Below are 22,998 nucleotides of genomic sequence, written 5' to 3'. Positions count from 1 at the left end.
ACTGGAGACAGAAGCATTAGGGAGAGAACTGAGGGAGAAGCCAGGGGGAATATCGGTGCTGTTTCCTCCCCCACTCTTCAGCTTCCATGTTGCTCAGGCAGACAACTTCCCTGAGTGGCAGCAGCCTGTAAGGACACAATAACCCTGCCCTCAGGAGGCACTGCCCCGCCCTGTGGTGCCTAAGCTAGATGGATGAAGGCAGAGTGACTACGTTAACATTTGCAGGAGAAAGACAGACAGTAGATTCCTGGAAGTCTCAAACACACTGCTCAAGATCAGAAGAGGTCAACATCTGACATTATCGGAGACAGACCCAGAAAGAAAATAAAAGAAAAAAAAAAGACCCATCTCCTACCATAGAAGTTGGCACCATAAAGTCAGGAAATCAAGACAGATCAATTTAAGAAACAGAAGAAAAAAGAAAAGTCTCACAAATTATGAGAAGGAGAAGAAACACCCTACAAAAAAGGGGAGAGGAGGAATCCCCACAGAGCTAAATGGAATAGAGGCAAGTAAACTATCAGATATTGAATTTAAAACAATGGTCCTAAGGAAGCTCAATGAGCTCAGTGAACTCAAAGAGAATTATGAGAAACTACAGGGAAACTATGAAACTTACTGCAAAGTATATCAACAAGAAAAAGGACATAAAAACTCTCAATAAGAGACAACAGGGAAGGAAGAATACAATTTCTGAATTGAAGAACACAGTAGAAGGAATCAAAAGCAGGCTAGATGAAACTGAGGATCGAATGAGTGAGCTGGAGGATGAGGAAGAAAACCCCCCAGAAAGAGCAAGAAATGGAAAAAAGATTCAAAAAGAATGAAGAGGTGTTTAGGGAAATGAAGGACAACTTGAAACGTACTAATATCCATAAAATAGGGTTCAGAAAGAGAGGAGGAGCAGCAGGGATAGAGAACCTCTTTGAAAAAGTCATGATGGAAAACTTCCCTAACTGGAGGAGAGAAAAAGTCTCACGAGTCCAGGAAACACAGAGGGCCCCATTCAAGAGGAACCCAATGAGGCCCACTCCAAGAAACATCATCATTAAAATGGCAAATATCAAAGACAAACAGAGAATCCTAAAGGAAGCAAGAGAGAAAGAGGTAGTAACATATAAGGGAGCCCCAATACAGCTAGCAGCTGACTTTCAACAGAAACACTACAAGCCAGAAGGGAATGGCAACCAATATTCCAAGTCATGAAAAGCAAAGGCCTGCAGCCAAGACTGCTCTACCCAGTACGGCTCTCAATTACAATGGAAACTCCCAGAAAAAGGCTAAAAGAATACACCTCCACCAAACCAGCACTGTAAAATATGCTAAAGGGAGTGATTTAAGAACATAAAGAAAAAAAGAGTATGAAAGAGAACAGAGGTACAAAGGGAAAAAACGAGTAAGTATCAAAAATAACTTTAAATGTAAATGGACTAAATGTCCCAATCAAAAGACACAGGATAGCCAAATGAATAAGAAAACATGACCCACACATATGCTACCTACAAGAGACCCACCTCAGAACAAAGGACCTACACAGACTGAGAGTAAAAATATTGGTTAGAAAAAAATATTTCAAGCAAATGGACAAGAAAAAAAAAGCAGGGGTAGCAATATTTATATCAGGCATAATAGATTTCAAAACAAAGGCCATAAAAAGAGACTCAGACGGACACTATAATACTCAAATGAAGAATCCATCAAGAAGACATAAACATTGTAAACATATATGCACCCAACATAGGAGCACCCAAATACATACTGAAAATCTTGTAAATCTTCTCCTTCTCATAATTTGTGAGACTTTTCTTGAGGACTTCAAGAAAGATATAGACAGCAACACATTGATATGAGTGGCATTAACACCCCACTGTCTAATATGGCTAGATCTTCCAAACAAAACATAAAAAAGGATATTGTGAAAATGAACCATGCATTAGATCAAATGGGTTTAACTGACATATATAGAACCTTTCATTCCAAAGAAGCAAAAATACACATTCTTTTCAAATGGACATGAAACTTTTTCAGAGATGGACCACATGATAGGACACAAAACAAGCCTCAAAAAATTCAGGAAAACTGAAATAATAACAAGAATTTTCTTGGACCACAAGGGCTTAAAACTGGAAACCAACCTCAAGGAAAAACCTCAAAAACTTTCAAACTCATGGAGACTGAATGGCACACTATTAAACGATGAAAAGGTCAATAATGAGATCAAAGAAGAAATCAAAAAGTTTCTGGAAACAAATGAAATGAAGACGCAACAGTCCAAAACCTATGGGACACAGCAAAGGCAGTCCTGAGAGGGAAGTTCATAGCAATACAGGCCTACCTAAAAAAAATAGAAACATTTCAAATAAATGACCTAACCCTGCAACTTCAAGAACTGGTGAAAGAACAACAGAAACATCCCAGAGCAAGTAGAAGGAAGCAAATAATCAAGATCAGAGCGGAAATGAATGACATAGAGACTAAAAGAACTATTAAAAGGATTAACCAATCCAGGAACTGGTTCTTTGAAAAGATAAACAAAATCGACAAGTCTTTAAGCAGACTCATCAAGAAAAAAAGGGAGAGGACCCAAATAAATAATATCATAAATGGAAGAGGAGAAATAACAACTGATTGCACAGAAATACAAAGGATTGTAAGAAATTACTATGAGCAATTATATGGAAGAAATTTGAAAACCTGGATGAAATGGACAAATTTCTAGAAAAGTATAACTTCTCCGCATTGAATGAAGGAGAAGCAGAAAGCCTGAACAGACTGGTAACAGCTGGGGAAACTGAAGCAGTAATCAAAAAAAATTCCAGCACACAAAAGCTCTAGACTGGATGGTTTCACATGAGAATTTTACAAAACATTTAAGGAAGAGCAAATCTTTTCTTCTCAGATTATTTAAAAAAATCCAAGAGGGAAGACTCCCAAACTCTTTCCTGAGGCCAGCATCACCCTAATCCCAAAACCAGATAAAGATACAACCAAGAAAGAAAACTAAAGGCCTATATCACTTATGCACATTGACGCTAAAATCTTCAACAAAATATTGGCAAACTGCATCCAGCAATACATTAAAAGGATCATCCACCATGATCGATCAAAGTGGGATTCATGCCAGGGCTGCAAGGATGGTTCAATACATGCAAATCAATACACGTAATACATCACATAAACAAAAGTAAAGATAAAAACCACATGATCATTTGAATAGATGCAGAAAAAGCATTTGATAAGGTACAGCACGCATTTATGATAAAAACACTCAGCTAAATGGCAATGAATGGGGCATTCCTCAACGTAATAAAGGCCATATATGAAAAATCTACAGCCAACCTCATATTCAATAGGAAAAACTAAAAGCTTTCCCACTAAGATTGGGAACAAGACAAGGATCTCCACTTTCACCACTTCTATTCAACATAGTTTTGGAAGTCCTAGCCATAGCGTTCAGACAAGAAAAGAAATAAAAGGCATCCACATTGGAAAGTAGGAAGTAAAACTATCATTGTTTGCAGATAACATGATCGTACACACAGAAAACCTCACAGACTCCATCAAAAAACTACTAGACCTAGTAAGTGAATTTGGCAAAACAGCAGGATACAAACTCAATATTCAGAAATCGAAGGCATTTTTGTACACCGACAAATGGTGTTGCGGGATCTGGACAATGAAATAGCAGAATGGTAAATCAGGAAAAAAATCCCATTTGCTATAGCAACAAGCAAAATAAAGTACCTGGGAATAAATTTAACCAAGGAGGTAAAAGACCTGTATGCAGAAAACGAAACAACACTGAAGAAAGAAATTAAGGAAGACACAAATAAATGGAAGCATATATCGTGTTCACTGATTGGAAGAATTAACATCATTAAATGTCCATACTACGCAAAGCAATTTATAGATTCCACACAATCCCTATTAAAATACCAATGACGTATTTCACAGACACAGAAAAGACATTTCAAAAATTTATAAACAACCATAAAGACCCTGAATAGCCACAGCAGTTTTGAGAAAGAAAAACAAAGCAGGAGGAATCACAATACCGGACATAACTATGTTACAAGGCCACTGTAGTCAAAACAGTCTGGTACTGGCACAAGTACAGACGCACAGATCAGTGGAACAGAATAGAAAGCTCAGAAATAAACCCATGTCTCTATTGTCTATTAGTATTTGAAAAAGGGGGCAGAAGCATAAATTTCAGTAAAAATAACCTCTTCAACAAATGGTGTTGGGGGATCTGGACAGATACATGCAAAAAATGAAACTCGACCCACGACTGACACCATACACAAAAATAAACTCTAGATGGATAAAAGACTTAAATATAAGTCGCGACACCGTAGAAGTGCTAGAGGAGAACATAGGCAGGAAACTCTCAGATATCCTATGTAGCCATATTTTCACTGGTATGTCCCCTAAAGTAAGGGACATAAAGGGAAGAATAAACAAGTTGGACCTCATCAAAATAAGAAGCTTCTGCAGGGCTAAAGAAAACGTCAGCAAAATGAAAAGGGAGCCAACCGTATGGGAAAATATATTTGTCAATGATACTTCAAATACGGGTTTGATCTCCAAAATATATAAAGAACTCACATGACTCCACTCCAAGACGACAAACAATCGAATTAAAAAATGAGCAACTGACCTGGACAGACACTTCTCCAAGGAAGAGACACAGAGGGTCCAGACACATATGAAAGGATGCTCAGCATCACTAGCCATCAGAGAAATGCAAATTCAAACCACAATGAGACACCACTTCACCCCGGTCAGAATGGCCATCATAAACAGATCAACAAACAACAGGTGCTGGCGACGCTGTGGAGAAAAGGGAACCCTAGTACAATGTTGGTGGGAATGCAGACTGGTGCAGCCACTGTGGAAAACAGTTTGGAATTTCCTCAAAAACCTAAATATGCAACTGCCTTTTGATCCAGTGATTTCCCCACTGGGACTATATCCTAAGAACTACAAAACACCAATTCAAAAGAACTTATGCACCCAATGTTCATAGCAGCACAATTTACAATACACAAGTGCTGGAAGCAACCTAAGTGCCTATCAGTGAATGAGTGGATGAAAAAACTATGATACATTTACACATTGGAATACTACGCAGCAGAAAGAAAAAAGCACTACTACTCTTCGCAACAGCATGGATGGAACTGAAGAGCATTATGCTAAGTGAAATAAGCAAGGGGGCAAATGGTAAATACCGTATGATGTCACCTAAAGTAGAATCTAACCAACAAAATAAACAAGTAAGGAATATATAACCAGCAACATTGAAAGAAAAAAGAAACCAACAGAATCAAGAGGGAAGGAGGGAGGGGAGACGGTGGGAGGTGGAGAAAGGGAAGGGAAGGGCCAAGTCAAGGAACATGTATAAAGGACCCATGGACAAAGCCAAAGTGGGAAAGGATATAGGGAGGGAGGTGGGGGAGGGGGACAGGGGAAAGTAGGGGAGGGAAAATGGAGACAAATGTATTTGAACAATAAAAAATATATTAAAATTTAAAAAAATTTTTAAAAAGTATTTTGCAGTATATGGAGAAGGTGCTGTGGCTGATCAAATGTGTTAAAGTGGTTTGCACAGTTTCTTGGTACTACTGACATTTTGGCCAAATAATTCTTTGCTGTGGGGCTGTCTTATGCACTGGAAAATGTTTAGCAGCATTCCTGTCCTCTACCCACTAGAAGCCAAAGCGGGAGATAGACAACATACTCAAAATATCTAAATCAATGAAGTTATTGGTGAAAATGAGGAAGGTGTCTTTTATTTTACAGAAAACCACACAGACTTTTTGGCCAAAGCAATACTATAAATTAATAAAATTCAGAATGAAGACTCAGTCTATCCTGTGATTTGCTTTTCTGGGACATTTGCTGGGGTAAACAGGAGGTAGGGCAGTTGAGTCAAAATGGACTAGCTTGGGGTCATTCTCTGCACAACCCCAAGGGCGCTTGTCTTGTCCTCTCGTGATGCATCTCTGTCAAATCCCGGAGAGTCTCAGTGGCAGATGATAGTACATCACAACTTCTTCTTAAATAAATAGCTGGATTTCTTCACAGAAGGCAGAGACACTCTAAGACTTGGGACTGGTGAGAAAAAAAATCCTTAGAATTATTTTTCTTCCCTAGGCCTTAACATTGCGACCAATCAGATTTGACTAAAAGAAAGTCATCTTGCGCAACCCTCCCATGCTCCCCAAAATAATCTATACACATCACCAGACGAAAATTTGAGGCAGTTTGTTTTATACTTATCACAGGTTTTTGCACATAGTACATAATTAAAAAACCCATTTGTCAAATTATAATAAATACCAAATAAAGTATTCTTTAGCAAGCTAAATTATCTACAAAACTCTTCTATGCCCATAATAAAACTGGATGTATTTCTGTTTCCTTTCAAATTTCTGTGTTCCTCCTACCACCTTGTCAAAAACAAAATGTTAAAAAAAAAAATCTGGTTGGTAGCTAATAGCTTCAAAAGTCTAGAAAGTGACCGTTGAGTCTAGTATACCATTTCTTCTCCCAACAAAACTATTTCAAGAAGATTTCAATATTCTGTTGAAGGAGATAGGAACTACTGAAATATTTAAAGTAGTGGATTAGATTTCTGTTCTACAAAACTAATTTGGTAGCAGGAAATACATTTTAAAGTTCTAGCAAAAGAATTCCATGAACTTTCAGGTTTTCTTATTTCCAATAACTTAACTTCCATAACCTCTCCACCTTTTTTCCCCAACCTGGAGACTTCCTGGTAAATATTGAAGGTTCAGCCTAAGCTCAAACTAAGGTTTTTCAGCAGCACCCATTTTTGAGTATGCAATGCATCAAAGTCTCTTAGATATACCTCTTTTTATGCACTTACTATAAATTCTTTGTAGGTCTCTCTCCCTCACTAAACCAGTACTATCTGCTCTTATTTATTGGGTTTTGTACCCCAGCATCACACTAATGATTTATAGAAGGGTTTCTGAATGAGTAAATCTGAAAAACTGACTTATCTCCTAGTATTAGAGTTGAAATGACCCAATAAGGAGACTATTAGCTCCTTTGCAGGGGAAATAGTACACTAAATCTGAATGTAAATGTCTCCAAAATTTGAAGTTATTTCACATATTTTTATGGTTGGCTTTGAGTGAGGGAAGAGGACCCAAAAATAAACACAATTCTCTTTTTGGAATTTTAAATTATGTTTTGATAATTTAGTTTGCTCAAAAATATTTTGTATTTGTTGAACAAACTACTCAGCAATCTTATTGGGGACATTTTGCTGTATTTCTAAATGCATTACTTTATTTCAGGCATTCAGCCTTTTGCAGTGCTAATCCCACCACCCAGAATGCCCTATAGCCCACCAACCCTTACCTAACACCATACATCCCAGAGACAACTTCTCCATCATCTTCAAAATTCAATCTTTCTGGAAACTGTTCTTAGTTGTTTCTACCATTTCTGTCTCCCCATAGCACCAAAATACATTCTACATTCAAAGGTAAATTTTTAGATCATTTGTGGGAGAGCACTGAAGATCATCAAGAATTTATTATTTGAGTCTTAGGGTCAAGATGGAGTTGTAGCTAATCTGGTACTTACCTTCCTCCACAACCACATCAAAATTACCATTCAACTGCAGAATAACCATCATTCAGAACCACCTGAATTCCACCTGAACAAAAGTCCTACAACTAAGGATATAAAGGAGAAGCTACAATGAGACTGATAGGAGTGGCAGAGACACAGAACAGAATAGAATTGGCAGGTACCGTATACCCACGTGTGCCAGATAAAATTGGGAGGGACCTCTTGGCTGTGGAAGTCCCCCAGAAGAGCCAGGGGACCAGGCCCATACCAGGCCCTCAGCACAGAGTGCCAGTGCTGGGAAGAGAAGTCCCATAACTTTTGGCTGTAAAAACCAGCAGAGATTGAAGCTGAGTGAGACAGAAGAGTCAGGTGTTCCTCTTAAACGGACCCCACACTAACTTACTCTGACTTACTCCTCCTAAGCTCCAGTGCTGGGCCAGCAGCTTGAAAGAAACCAGGGACACATGGGAAGAGCTGAACTGTCTGGCTTCAGGGTGAAAGCTAGTGGGATGCCTTTCTCCCAGACAGAAGTGCTGGCAGAGGCCTTTATTCCTTTGATAAGCCCTCCTACCATAGAGCAAGCAGGCAGGCACCTTATCTGAGACTCCATCAACCTGGCTAATACTGTTCACCCATCTGTGGTGATTCCCTGAGACCTCATCCCATTCAACTTTCAGCGCCCCCAAAGTGGCTTTTTCCACAGACACAGTCTGCCTTGGCTCATGCTTCAGACTTCCCTAAAATCTCTCAAACAAGCAGCATCTGGCCTCTTGCTAAATTGCCCCAGCCCCGGCACTGGTGGCAGCTGGCTTTGATTCACAGCTTGGCCTCTTCTGGGCACCTCCAAACCCAGTACAAGTAGCATCCATCTGTAGATCATATTGTAGCTCATGCTAGGTGGCCCCAGGCAGAACACAGACACTGGCTGACCTTTACCTACACCTCCCGGAAGGCCCCAGAGCCAGCACAACTGGCGGACAGCTTCAGATCACATCAAAGCATCACCCAACCACCTCCACAAGTGATACACTCAACGGGTGGGCTTAGTAGGCACAGGAGCCCCACTTAAGTCCTGTTTCATGGACTGTGCCCCTTTACAGCTGATTCTCCATGGTAGCTGTAGCCAGTACTTGCAGCTGATCAGCCTAGGGGTAAATACACCCCACTGATGTGCCAACAGCAAGCAAGGCTCAACTATACCAGGAAGGTGTACACAACCCACATGAGGGTGGAGTGGTGGTACACATGGAGTTTGTAGCTTGGGTGATTGGGGAGGCTATGCCACTGGACCCTTCAGGACACCTACCACATAAGGCCACTTTATCACACCTGGGAGACACAGCAGCTCTATCTAAAACACAGAAACAAACACAGGAAGGCAAAAAAAAAAAAAAAAAAAAAAGACAAAGAAACATGTCCCAAATGAAACAACAGAGCAAAAAATTCAGAAAAAGAACTAAACAAAATGGAGACAAGCAATCTACCAGATACAGAGTTTAAAACACTGGTTTTAAGGATGCTAAATGAACTTAGGGGAAGAGTATATGAACTTAGAACTTCAACAAAGAGATAGGAAACATAACAGTACTAGAAAACATAAAAAAGAAACAATGAGAAATGAAGAATACATTAACTGAAATGAAGAACACACATGGGAAATCAACAGTGGAGCAGATGAAGCAGAGGATCAAACCAGACATCTGTAAGTTAAGGAAGCAGAAAACACCCAATTAGAACAACAAAAAGAAAAAAGAATCCAAAAAATGAGAACAGTATAAGGAGCCTCTGGGACAACATCATGCATACCAAAATTTGCGTCACGGAGGTGCCAGAAGGAGAAGAGAGAGCGCGCAAGAAATTGAAAACCTATGTGAAAAAATAATGACAGAAAACTTTCCTAACCTGGTGAAGGAAATAGACATACAAGTCCAGGAAGTGCAGAGATTCCCAAACAAGATGAACCCAAAGAGGCCCACACCAGGACACATAATTAAAATGCCAAAGTTTAAAGACAAAGAACCTTAAAAGTAGCGAGAGAAAAGCAGTTAGTTACCTACATGGGATCTCCCATAAACTGTCAGCTGATTTCTCAGTAGAAACTTTCTGGGCCAGAAAGGATTGTCAAGAAGAACCAAAGTAATGAAAACCAAGGACCCACAACCAAGATTACTCTACCCCGCAAAGCTATCATTTAGAATTGAAGGACTAATAAAGTGCTTTCCAGACAAGAAAAAGCTAAAGGAATTCATCATCACCAAACCAGTATTATGTGAAATGTTAAAAGGTCTTTTTTAAGGGAAAAAAAGATTAAAAATATGAACAATAAAATGGCAATAAATACACATCTATCAACAAATGAATCTAAGAAACAAAATGAACAAGGCAGAACAGAAATACGGTCATAGATACAGAGAATATTTTGATAGCTACTAGATGGGAGGAGTGTTGGAAGGGATAGATGAAAAAGGTGAAGGGATTAGGAAACACAAAGTGGTTATTACAGAATAGTCATGGGGATGTAAAGTACAGTATAGGAAATATAGTCAATAATATTCCAATATTATACCAATGCATGGTATCAGATGGGTACAAAACTTATCAGGATCTCTTAGTAAGTTACATAATGTTTAATCAATGGGTTGTACACATATATACCAACTGTACACACACACACACACACACACCCCAACTGTAATTAAAAAATAAAAAATCATTTAAAGTAAAAGAAATACTATTCATAAATTTTACTGTGATCTGCAAACACAAATTGCACATCTTTCTTACGGTTAATGACTTCTTACACCCTGTCATCCCTCTACACTCCAACTCTGGTCTCTTCCCCAAACACAACTCTAAGCCTTGCCAGTACTTGGCACTTAGTAAACAACTGTTAACAGTATAAAAGCACCATTCCTAAAAAGGTTATCCTAAGATTTCAGCTAAATCATCATCTTATTTATTATTCCAATAACTACACTAACGCCAATACTCCATAAAAGTTTTTATTTTAATTATTTGACTTGTATCCATTTTTACCCATCTTGTTCAAACCAACCTCTAGTCATCTTTACAGTATCCCCATTACATGTCCTTCAGTTATGCTTTCTAAGTACCTGTGCATATAATTCTGTCCAAAGCACACTGTCTGGAAAACTGTTTATTGCTCTCATTAGGCCACTAACTCCTCAAAGGCAGGCATGTGCCTTATGCATTTCTGCCTTTGAGAAGGCACATTACTTGGCTCAGTATTTGTCTGCTAAAGGGAATTAACTCTGGGCACTAGAGAAACAGTTCTTACAGTTGTTTCTGACAGAATATTACTTGAAAGTCATGATTTATTTTAGAGTCACTATTTAATACTGATATAAATCCAAAATATCTTTTTTTAACTGGAAAATTGTTTTTAATCTTCCCCTGAGGACATGTATATTAATTTGAAAGAGAGACATAGAAACATTGACAGATGGGTTGACTCCTGTATGTGATGGGTGATTGCAAAGACCCACAATCTGAGAATCCTGACACACTAAACTCTTGTGGGATAGAACTACCAAACTTGGGGAACACTACTGATAGGATGTATCTGGAATGCTATGTGAAATCTGACAGGCAGGACCTTTCATGAGAGTCTTGTAGAAACATGGCTTGGATACAATGACAACTGGGCAGATTTGTAATCACTAGAATAATTACACCAGAAGTGATGCCTAACCCAATGCTATCAATGGACATCTGCTCCATTTCCTCTCCAAATCCACTGCCTTTCTGTTTTAACTAAGGAATTTTCCCTCTACTATCTGAGGCCAACTCCTCCACAAGTATTCTGGACATAGCCTCTCAAAGACCTTCCTCTTTCAGTTACTTCGTCTCTATCCTAGATCTCTACCAGATCACTCTCCTTCAATTTCAAATATGCCACACCACTGTCCATCCCTCTCCCTGGCCCCACAGTTTCAGCCCTTTTCTCAGCACCTCTCAAGCCCTCCCAGTCAATCGTCTTGAAAGCGTTGTTTTATCTCCACTTCCTCACCTCTCAACTTACTTTAGTTCCTATCACTCTGCTAAAATAGGACAAATCCAGTCATTTTTCTGTCCTTATTTTACTGTTAGCATCTGAACTTCACAAAGCCAAAACACAAAGAAAAACAAAAGTACAGGAAAAAGGATACCCGACTTGCAGCCGCAGGGACTTTGAAAATAGATGTTAATAACAGTAAGTTGAGAATGGGTCATGATCTTGGCAGGAAGGAAATACACTACTCTGTAGTGCACTGGTCGAAAAGCATTCGGATTCAGTTCTGAAGGTATCTTACGAAATAGCCTTTTTTAAACGACCACTACCGCTTGAAGATGCAACCTGTTGCCCTAGGGAATACGTGTATGTAAGAAGGCTCGCCTTGCAGAGAGCAAGATCTTTTCTTGAACGAACAAGGTTTTAAAATTTTCATTTAAACTCAAGACTAAACAAATCTCACAGGCAGTCAAGCCAGTACTATAACCCTACGTTTTGTGAGACAATATACCCAAATTTAAATCCAGGCTTTCAGATTCAGAGTTAAATCCGATTTTCTAACTCACAGTTTAGAATATTCAGACATATTCCAAGAAAGTCAAGAAACCAGAGTGCTACCAAGCCACCACTTTCCCCTAGTGAACGGGCAGCCAGACCCTAGAGTCCTTTGCACCTGACTTTGGGAAACACTGAGTGGAAAGGGACCCATGATGAGACCTCCCAGGTTAGAACCATACTCTTTTTCCAGTGGGTTTTAATTTCTCTCGTTCTCCCTATTGTCTCCAGGAGATTGGCCTCACAAGACTCCAAAGGGCACACCGAGCAAACCTAGTGTTTCCGTGAAAGTTCCCGACTGCCACAGGCCGTGAAAGTCGCACCACCGCTGCCCCTCCATTCGCTCAGGGATACAGTTGGAAGGAGACGTGAAGTCCGTCCGCCAGGACCGCGCTGCAATGACGCCCCCGCCACCTCCCGGGGTCCATAGCCCGACTCACCGGCATGGGACGTGGGCGCAGTGAGGTTCCCGTGGCGCTCCTCGTTGTAGATCACGACTGCCGAAGCATTCCTCCGCGCCGCCACCGTAGTACTTGTCCTTGAAAATGCAGCCCCCGCGCGCCGCCGGGACGACCCAGGACACTGCACTCCGGCCACCTGGCCGGGGCACAACGAAGCGCGTGTGCGGTGCGCAACCCTCAGGGTCACCGTCTACCTCGAGGGACGCCCACCATGCTTAGTGCGCCCTCCTTTAGTGAGCTGTCGCCATAGCGGACGCTCTCCCAGACGCTACACATGGTCCGGATGTTCTGCCTGTCCACGTACTCGACGTTCCCCACGGCTGAGTACCGAAAAGAGCGCCCGGCGCGGGTCGCGCACCAGGCCAGCGCCAGTAGCCGAGCGCTCTGCGGCCCTCGCAGCTCGCATCGGGCCGCCGCCACCTCAAGGCTTCACTGCCCGCCGACGACGACGCGGCCGATCGACTTCCAGAGGAAGAGCAAGCGTCAGTGAAAGCCTCTGAGAAGCATGGGCTAAAAACCGTTTCTAGCCCAGCTCGAGAAGAGGGAAGCCGGCCGCTGGGCGGGGCCGGCGCAAGCGCACCTGGTGCAGCGGCGGGGGGGCGGGGGGAGGGGGGGCGAGCGCTGTGAAGGGCGTAAACCCGGGCCCGCCCCATTCGGGTGAGTTGCGCTTGGGCTGGAACCTCCCCTGTGCTTGTGGTATTCTGGTGCCTTGCCGTCCCCTAGTGCTGAGACCGCGGAAGCCTCTCGGATTGAGAAGGTGCTGCGTATAGCCCACGAGATGGCTTGCGTTATGCCTGCCCAGTTGTGGCTGACCTCGGCCAGGAGAAGCTCTGGCGACCCGGAAGCCAGAGGAAGTGACTCTCAGAGAAACAGGAAACTTCTTCGCGAAGGGTGGGAGCGGGATTGTGTAAAATCACTCAACGGATGTTTATGAAGGATTTACTGTAGCAAAGAACTTACTTATCTAAAACATTTAAAAGTCCAATTTAAAAAATCCGAAGCTACACACATTTTCCAAATTCTTGCTGTTACCAGTTTTGTAATTCTAATTGATCCTTGATGGCTTTTCTCAAGTATTATACTCACAAGAACCCTCTTTATTATGTATCTTGTATATAATCTGCAGTTTTGAAGTAAGTGCATCAAACACATTGTACAGCAATAAATAAATGAATGAATGAATAAATAATTTATTTGGAAATAAACTTGCCGTGGATACAAAACCTTACTGCTGCAGGAAAAACAAGTTAAGAAAACCTCTGACTCACAAGTATCTAATGGTTGGAAGTAGGTTGTTGCCACTCACACCAGGTGTTTTTGTTGGGCCTTACACTCTTTTACATTTCCCGTTATCAATATTTTGTGGACTGCATTTTATTTTATTTTTTAACAAACAAATCATTTTTCATTAAATATTTTTTTGGACTGCATTTTAAAACTGCTCCAAAATGTAGTCTGGCCCACAAACTGTAAGTTTTACTTGAGGTTGGAATTGCCTGTGTTGCAATCTCCCTAGGCTGGGCAGATCCACTCCAGACTCGGGTAGACCGAAGAAGATGCCTGGAGCCGTGGGGATGCTTGACATGCCTTTATTCAGGAGAGTCACACAAGCTGCAAGCCCGTGTCTGTGTCAGTGCCTGACTCCCCTCCCTTATCCAAAGCTCCTACCCCTTAAGTACTAGCCCAGACAAAGCCAGCTGCAGGCCAAGTGAAGTAATCTAGCGTGAACTGCGCATGCAAGCCTATTCAAGGTGTGAGACCCAGGCCCAAGGCTGTGAGAGCACTGCTTTTTGTAAGACTCCTTCAAGGTTGTGAGAAGTTGCTCCCTCCAGTTACCCAGGCATCTGGGTGAGGAGGCCAGACTGAGTACACTTACCCTAGAGCCTCTCACTTTCCCATCAAGAAACTAGTTTTAAAAGACTGAAAGGGTCCCAAGCCTAGAGTAAGGTACTATGGGACAGAAGGACTGGCCCTGAGTGGGTCTGCCTAGGGCCAGCCAGTAGTTCTCGGCTTTGTGTAGGAAAGATGTCACAACAGGAGTTCAGGAGACTATGAGGGTTATGTTTATTAAAGCTGGGGACAGTGAAACAAGGAAAGGCTTAGCATAGAAGAACCAACAGGAGAGCCCTGGCTCTCTGGAAAGTCAGAGAAAAGGGGGCACTGCGGACAGGTTTGGCCTGGGACAAGCTGCTGCTGCCCATTTCTTACCTGGTTGCAAGAATTGTGGGGTCCCTTAGAGTTTAGGAGATTTGTGGCTGTGGGGGAAGAAGAATGGGAAGGAAGTGGCCTGGGCTGCTCCACAGACGGGAGCACACTTGAGCTGGGTCCTTTAGGCTTTTATCTTTCTCTTCCGCAGGAGTCTTAGGGGAGGTCTCAGGGGAGGGTTTCAGTAGAATATTTATCAGTTCTCCAAGTGAGTCTTTCAGGTCATGGTCTCCACTGATTGGTCAGGGCACCGGGTCATTAGTCCTTACAGTTGGTCCTGGAATTACCCACCTGGTTTTGTTGCCTTTCTGTGCCTGGAGCTGAAATACAACTGAGGCCTGATAACAGCTGATAACATCAGCTAACAACTGATTTTATCTCTCAGGAGGTGACCTTCCGTATCTGGCTGTAAATGGCTCAGCCAGTTTGTTCAGCTATATGTCTGTTTCCTTATTCCACTTGCCAGGGAATTTTCTTTGCCTGGTTTCTTTCTATCTTGTCTCAAAGCAAGATAAAGTATGGTGGTTGCAGCAGACTAGGGGCAGGTCCTAGGACCCCCACATTGTATTCCAACAAGGAAAATACTTGTGGTCTTGTGGTTCCCAGAACAAGCCTTGCAATTTCATGCTATGTTTTACTTTTTCTTTTTCTTTTTTTTACTACTTCTTGAAATCCTGCTCCTTGCTCTTGTCCTGGAAGACACCAACTTAGTCTTCAAGTTTTAACTCAAAAGTTCTTCAGTGAGACCTTCTCTGGTTCCTACAGGCAAACCAGCTTAGGCGCTCCTCCTATTTTCCATGTTGCTTGTATGTAGTTATGCTTACACATTAATGTTGTATCAGGAATATTGCTTTCCAATACAATTTTTAGCCTTTTTATAATACTGAGTATCCTGAGGGCCAAGATTGCATCTTTGCTGTTTTTCATGAGTCTCCCTCAGCTAGCAGAGAATCATGTGTCTAATCAATGTGCCTAAAAAGAGCAAAATATCTCTTTTGACTGCTTCAGAGTCAAGGACTGATGATTGTTGTCAGGCTTGTAGCTCAGTGAAGTCCAACAGGCTATTAGTAACAGGTCTTAACAGCTATTGAGCCCCAAGGCCCACCCCAGCTTTTTGGTTTTTATTTTCTATTATCAACTCCCAGCCTCAAGCTGGTTTGCCACTGATCCAAAGCTGCCACCACTGACTCAAACCTGCAGAGCTTTCATCCCCTACACTAGTTGCCAAGTACCACTCACTCTCTTCCCTACTGTCTCAGAAGAAAAGCCGATAGGCTTCACCCACCACTCTTTACCCAGGAGGTGGGTTGGTAGGGGGAGGCAGGAATCATTCTTTTCCTTCAATAGTTTTTTTTTGGTAAAGATTTTATTTATTTATTTTTACACAGAGGAGAAGGGAGTGAGAAAGAGGGAGCAAAACATCAATGTGTGGTTGCCTCTCACATGCCCCCTACTGGGCACCAGTCCTGCAACCCAGGCATGTGCCTCAACTGTGAATATAGCTGTTCACCCTTGGGTTCCCAGGCTGGCGCTCAATCCTCTAAGCCACACCAGCCAGGGCTTTTTCAATAGTTTATTATGGAAAATTTCAACTGTTTCCAAAAGTAGATGACTTGTATAATGAAGCTCTATGCACCCGTAGCAGATTCAACACTGATTGACTCACGGCTAATTTCATTTTGAGTATACACCCAGTGACTTCCAAATACCACTATTGGATTATTTGAAGGAAGTCCCAGACGTTGAGGGGAAGCAGAATTCGCCACTCCAAAATATGTCTTTTTGGGATATTGATTATTTTAAGCTGGTTATTTTTAAGAAACATAAGACTCAGAAAGAAACTTTGATCCTCTCCCATTACCTGCCTAAATGAATTCTGATAAAAACACTTGCTTTAGGAAGAGAGCCTTATTATATTCACCTTGGCATGTAAGAATTAAGTGTGGCAGACAGGGAAGATCCACGTAAGCCTTTTGTTAGAATCCCTCTGTGTCCCATTGTGTCTGGGTGGCCTGGCAAAAATTTGCCCTTTTTCAACTACCTGTGAATTACCTACTATCTCTTTGAAATCCCAGACCCATCCCTTCTGCTCTTTTGTCCAGAATGGCATATAAATCTCAACTGCTGAATGGCTCTTGGGTTTCATATTTATTCTTTTTTTCTTTTAAAATCATTTTATTGTTTTTTAACCAGAGAAATTTATTAGAAAAATTATTTATTTATTTATTTACTTTATTGATGTTCTATTACAGTTGTCCCAGTTTTCCCCCTTTGCTCTCCCCTGCCCTGCCCACAACCCCAGAGTCAATCCCCACCCTGTGTTCATGTCCATGGGTCATTTATACTTGTTCTTTAACTAGGCCCTTCCCCTTCTTTCCTCCCTTATCCCCCCACCCTCTTCCCTCTAGTCCCTGTCATTCTGGTCCTTGTTTCCATGCCTGTGGTTCTATTTTGCTTTTTTGTTTGTTTTGTTGATTATGTTCCAATTATAAGTGAGATCATATGGTATTTGTCTTTTGCCTCCTGGATTTTTTCACTTAGCATTATACTCTCCAGTTCCATCCATGCTTTCCCAAGGATAGGAGTTCCTTTTTCCTTTCTGCTGCACAGTATTCCATTTCTTCTAGTGTAAATGTACCACTATTTTTTGGTCCACCTTTTACTGATGAGCACTTAGGCTGTTTCCAGCACTTGGCTATTATGAATAACGCTGCTATGAACATAGAGGTGTGTAGGTACTTTTGAACTGGTGTTTAAAGATCCTTAGGGTATAATCCCAGGAGCGGAATTGCTGGTCAAAAGGCAGTTCCATTTCTAGTTTTCTAAAATTCCAAACTGTTTCCCACAGTGGCTGTACCAGTCTGCATTCCCACCAATAGTGCACTAGAATTTCTTTTCTCCATATCCTCACCAGCACTTGTTTGTCGATTTGTTAATGATGGTCATTCTGACTGGTGTGAAGTGGTATTTCACTGTGATTTTAATTTGCATTTCTCTGATGGCTAGTGATTGTGAGCATCTTTTCATATGTCCCTGGGCCCTGTGTATGTCCACCTTGGAGAAATGTCTCTTCAGGTCCTTTGCCCATTTTTTAATTGGATTGTTTGTCTTCCTGGAGTGGAGTCGTGTGAGTTCTTTATATATTTTGGAGAGCAAACCCTTGTCCGAGGTACCATTGGCAAAAATATTTTCCCATTTGATTGGTTCTCTTTTCATTTTGCTGATGTTTTCTTTAGCTGTACAGAAGCTTCTTATCTTGATGAAGTCCCATTTGTTTATTCTTTCCTTTATGCCCCTTGCTCTAAGGGATGTATTGGTGAAAATATTGCTGCATGGGAAACTCCTTATTTCACCTTCTATTACAAATGAGAGCCTTGCTGGGTAGAGTAGTCTTGGTTGCAGGTCTTTGCTTTTCATTGCTTGGGATATTTCTTGCCATTCTCTTCTGGATTGCAGTGTGTCTGTTGAGAAATCCGTTGCTAGCCTAATTGTGGCTCCTTTGTATGTTACTACCCGATTATTCCTTGCTGCTTTTAAGATTCTTTTATTTCATAATTAAACTTGGCATTTTAATTATGATGTGTCTTGGAACAAGCATTTTTGGATTCATCTTGATTGTGAATGTCTGTGCTTCCTGAATGCGGTACCCCCTCCCCCCCCCCCAGGTTCAGGAAGTTTTTCGTTATAATTTTTTGAAACAGGGTTTCTATCCCTTGCTCCTTTTTTTCTCCTTCTGGTATTACTAAGATTCAAATGTTGCATTTCATGTTGTCTTGTAGTTCCCTTAAGCGATCGTTTTATTTTTTGAGTCTTTTCTCATGCAGCTGCTCCGCTTAGGTATTTCGCTCCACTTTGTCTTCCAGCTCACCAACTCAGTCTTCTGCCTCATCCAGCCTGTTAGTAATTCCTTCTAGTGTACTTTTTATTTCAGATATTGTATTCTTCATTTTTTCCTGGTTCTTGTTTATAGATCCTTTTTCCTTTTTCATACTGTTGTAGTTCCCACTCAGTTCCCTGTAGTTGTCAGTGAGTTCCTTATGCATCCTTATAAGCATTCTTTTGAATTTTCTATCTGATAGTTTGCTTTCCTCCATTTCATTTAGCTCTTTTAGTGAGGAGTCTTCCATTCCATTCAATGCAGGCTCTTTCTTTGTCTCCACATTTTTGGTGACTCTTTTTGTTTGTTTCTGTGATTTGCGATGCTCGGCTTTGCCAGCTATCTTCATAGTGTGAACTTCTGTGGTAGGAGTTCTGTGGGACTGAGTGGTGTGGTTTCTTTGATCTCCTCGTCTGGATGCTCTAGGGTTGCCCTTTCTTCTCTTTGTATGGCCTCTCTTGTTGTACTTGGGTTTTTCCTGTTTGAGGATCCTTTGTTGGTGGGTTCTCTCCTCTAGCAGGTTCACTGGTATTCACAACTCCCACCTTATCTTGCATGTGATCAGGGGAAAAAGGAAGATGAACTAGATTAGGACAATGGGAGAAAATTCTATGGGATTTAAAATATCAACAAGTAGAGAAGCAATAGGAGATCCTTTGGAGAAGTACAATAACTGTGATAATTCACCCAACTGGCCACTTTTTATAAAGGGTAAGACTGTTATTAGAAGGGAAAAAGAATATGATCAGATTCCAGAAAGGAGAGTGCTTATGTGAGGTTAGAGGGTGAGATACATTGAGAGTAAGAGGTAGAACATGGGGTATTATGGTAGAGAATAAAGTTATCCACAACAGTAATAAAGCTAAGGAAGATAGAAAAAGAGACCAAGACCAGTGAAGGGTGCTGTGTGGGATTCGGAACAATAATAATATGACTGGAAATATATAATCTGAACAAAAAGAAAAAAAAGTAAAAGACCAACAGCAGTGTGTTATTGGAATATGAGATCAGTGACAGAAGAAAGACTAAAATACAATATGAAAGAGAGAAGAAGAAAAGCAGTCCAACGATGAAATCAAACACACAAACAAAGAGAACTCAATGGAGGGACAAGAAATAGAAAATAAATTTAAAAAATAAGAAAAAATAAAAGGCAAGTTCTAAAGTATAGCAAAGTAAAATTTTTTTCTCAGTTGTTGACATTAGCCTTCTGATCTCTCTGTGGATCTGTCTTTGGTCCTTTCTCAACTCTAGGTCTTATTGTCTTACACTTGCAAGAAAAGAAAAGAAAAAAAACAGAAAAGAGAGAAAAAAGCCTACTAGTGACTTTAAACCCTCCAAGTGGGTTCTTCCCTGATGCTGCTGGTCTTTCCCAATGATGCTGGTCTTCCCCAATGCTGCCAGCAGAGGGAGACTGGGCTCCAGTTTTGTTCCTTTCCTGTGGATCTTTGAGTTTGGGGGGCTCCTTCTGGGCTGAAATATTCCTGGGTTCCCAGCTTCCAGCTCAAGCCCTCAGAGTGCTGCATGACCCACACTGTCCATATGCATGAGGCCAGTACCTTTAATCTGCCTCGATATGCAATTCTTTGATTAGTCTGTGAGGTGAGGTGCACCGAGTGGGAGCAACTTGCACCCGCACTCCTCACTCTGCTGGCGTGGGCACTGCATGCATGCAAAGTCCCTTCAGGGCAGTTTAGTTTCCCTATTAAATTAAGTCTCTCTGGGACTGCTACCTCTCTGGTCCTTGCTACCCTTCTTTGATCAATCCATGGGGTGCTCTAATTTGGACCACATCCCACTCCTCCTCCTTCTTTGCTGTCCCAGCCACTGCATGCAAGAAGTCCTTTTACAGTGGCTGAGAGCCTTTTTTTGAGTGACTTCCCCTTGGTTGTGGGCGGTCTTTCCTAACCAGTGCTGGGCTTTTCACACAGCCCAACTCTCTGACAAGTCCAGGGACTATCTGGGTCATGGTCAGTTGTGGTCCATCTCTTCTCCCACCTCCTGGTGTCACCTGGCCCCTCAATTTCTCTGGTACTGCTCCAGCCTGTGACCACAGTCCCCAATACCACTCAAAGCACCCCCTACAATATCCCTCCCAATATTTATCTGCACACACGGGTGTGGAACCATCCCATTCCATGTCTCTACCTCTCTTACCAATCTCAATGTGGTTTCTTCTTTAATTCCATAGTTAGTTTCTTCATTAATTCTATAGTTGTAGGATTTTCATTCAGTTCAATTTCTGATGGTTCTGAATGATGTTGTTCTATAGTTTAGTTGTAATTTTGATGTGGTTGTACAAGGAGGAGACCCATGTTTACCTATGTTGTCATCTTGACCAGAAGTCTTCCATTCTTTTTTCCCTTAATTATACTCATACATTTATATCTTCATCCATTATAAGCCAACAACACAGTTTTATAATTATTGCTTTATGCAGTGTCTTTCAAATCAGATAAGAGAAGAAAAGAGTTACAAACAAAAACCACAATTAAACTATCTTTTTGTGTTTTATGCAGTAGTTGCGTTTATCAGTGTTACCTATTGCTCTGTGTGGGTTCAATTTGCTGTTTAATGTTCTTTCATTTCAATCTGAAATACCCTCTTTAATATTTCTTGTGGATTGGGTTTGCTAACAATATGTTCTCTTAATTTTTTGTTTTTGTATCTGGGAATGTTTTAATTTCTCTTACTTTCTTGAAGTATAGTTTTTCTGGGTTTAGATTCCTTGGTCAACAGGCTTTTAATTTCAGCATTTTAACTATGTCATCCCATTGCCTTCTGTTCTCTAGGGGTTCCATAAAAAATCATCTATTTATCTTATTTAGGATTACTGATATATGATGAGCCATTTATTTTTCTCTTGCTTCTTTGAAGATTCTCTCTTTCAACAGTTTGATTGTAATGTGTATAGATGTGAATCTCTTTGAGTTTATCCTACTTTGAATTTTTGAGTTTCTGTGATGTGTAGTAAAATGCTTTTTCATCAGATTTGGGGAGTTATAAGCCATTATTTCTTTAAATATTTTTCTCATACTTATCTCCTTTGGGACTCCCATCACATGTACATGGAATGCTTGCGGTGTCCCACAGGCTTTTGAGGTTTTTTTCATTTTGCTTGATACCTTTTTCTTTTTCTTTCCCAGACTGGATAATCTAAAATAAACTATCTCCAATTTTGCTGATTATTTCTTTGGCCAACTCATATCTGCTCTTGAGCTCCTCTAGTGAATTTTTCATTTCAGTAATTGTACTTTCAACTCCAGAGTTCCTATTTGATTGTTATATTTATTTATTTTTTGCTTTTATTTTTTATTGTTGTTCAAGTACAGTTGTCTCCGTTCCTTTCCACTACCATCCTCTACCCCTCTCAACCCCACCTCCCACACTTGATCTTACTCCCCTTTGGCTTTGTCCATGTGTCCATTATACATGTTCCTTGATGACCTTTCCCACTTTCCCTCCTCTTATCCCCTCCCTCCCCTATTTCAATGTCTGGTTATGTTTGGCTTCCTTATTTTTTTTTTTTTGTTGTTGATTAGCTTCTACTTATAGGTGAAATCATATGGTATTTGCCTTTGACTGCCTGGCTTATTTCACTTAGCATAATGCTCTTCAAATCCATTCATGCTATGGCAGAGTAGGAGCTCTTTCTTTCTGCTGTGTAGTATTCCATTGTGTAAATGTACCATAGTTTTTTAATCCATTCTATTTGACTGTTTTAAAAAATCTTTTAAAAATAATTTCTGTATCTTTATTGGTATTATTTATTTGGTGAGACATCATTCTCATACTTTAATTCTTTTTTCATCTTAAAATCATTTTTATTTTTTGATTATAGTTGGCATACATTATTATATTAGTTTCACATGTACACGACACTGATTAGACATTACATAACTTACTAAGTGATCATCCCAATAAATCTTGCACTCACCTGACACCATACATAGTTACTAGGATATTACTGACTATGTGCCCTGTGCTGTACTTTACCTCCCCATGAATATTCTCTAACAACCAATTTATACTTCCCAATCCCTTCACCTTTTTCACCCATTCCTTCAACCCTCCTCCACTTGGCAACTGTCAAATGTCCTCTGTAACGATCAGCCTGTTTCTATTCTACTTGTAGTTTATTTTTATTTTTTAGACTACATTTTAGTGATTATGCTATTGCAGTTGTCCCTTTATTCTCTTCCACCCTGCACCACTCCCTGCCAGCATTCCCTGAACTTAGTTCATGTCCATGGATTGTACATATCAGTTCTTCGGTTTCT

The 22,998-nt window shown here is 40.8% G+C and overlaps 1 protein-coding gene across 1 annotated transcript in view; it reads right to left on the bottom strand.

The window, feature by feature from the left end:
• The window catches only part of RNF149 (ring finger protein 149), a 67,994-nt gene extending 45,325 nt beyond the window's left edge, over positions 1 to 22,669 (bottom strand). The window contains 5 exon segments of the mRNA XM_054578036.1: positions 12,616 to 12,706; positions 12,708 to 12,831; positions 12,833 to 13,056; positions 13,217 to 13,466; positions 22,656 to 22,669. Of these exon segments, the coding sequence (XP_054434011.1) occupies positions 12,616 to 12,706; positions 12,708 to 12,831; positions 12,833 to 13,056; positions 13,217 to 13,466; positions 22,656 to 22,669 (703 nt within the window).
• Between the last annotated feature and the right edge of the window lie 329 nt (positions 22,670 to 22,998).

Source organism: Pteronotus mesoamericanus, unplaced genomic scaffold, assembly GCF_021234165.1.
Source record: "Pteronotus mesoamericanus isolate MK-2021 breed Mesoamerican mustached bat unplaced genomic scaffold, CSHL_Meso_final contig_48, whole genome shotgun sequence".
Lineage (NCBI taxonomy): Eukaryota > Metazoa > Chordata > Mammalia > Chiroptera > Mormoopidae > Pteronotus > Pteronotus mesoamericanus.
The sequence above is the reverse complement of the archived record's forward strand: the minus strand, read 5'-3'. Positions and strand labels throughout refer to the sequence as shown.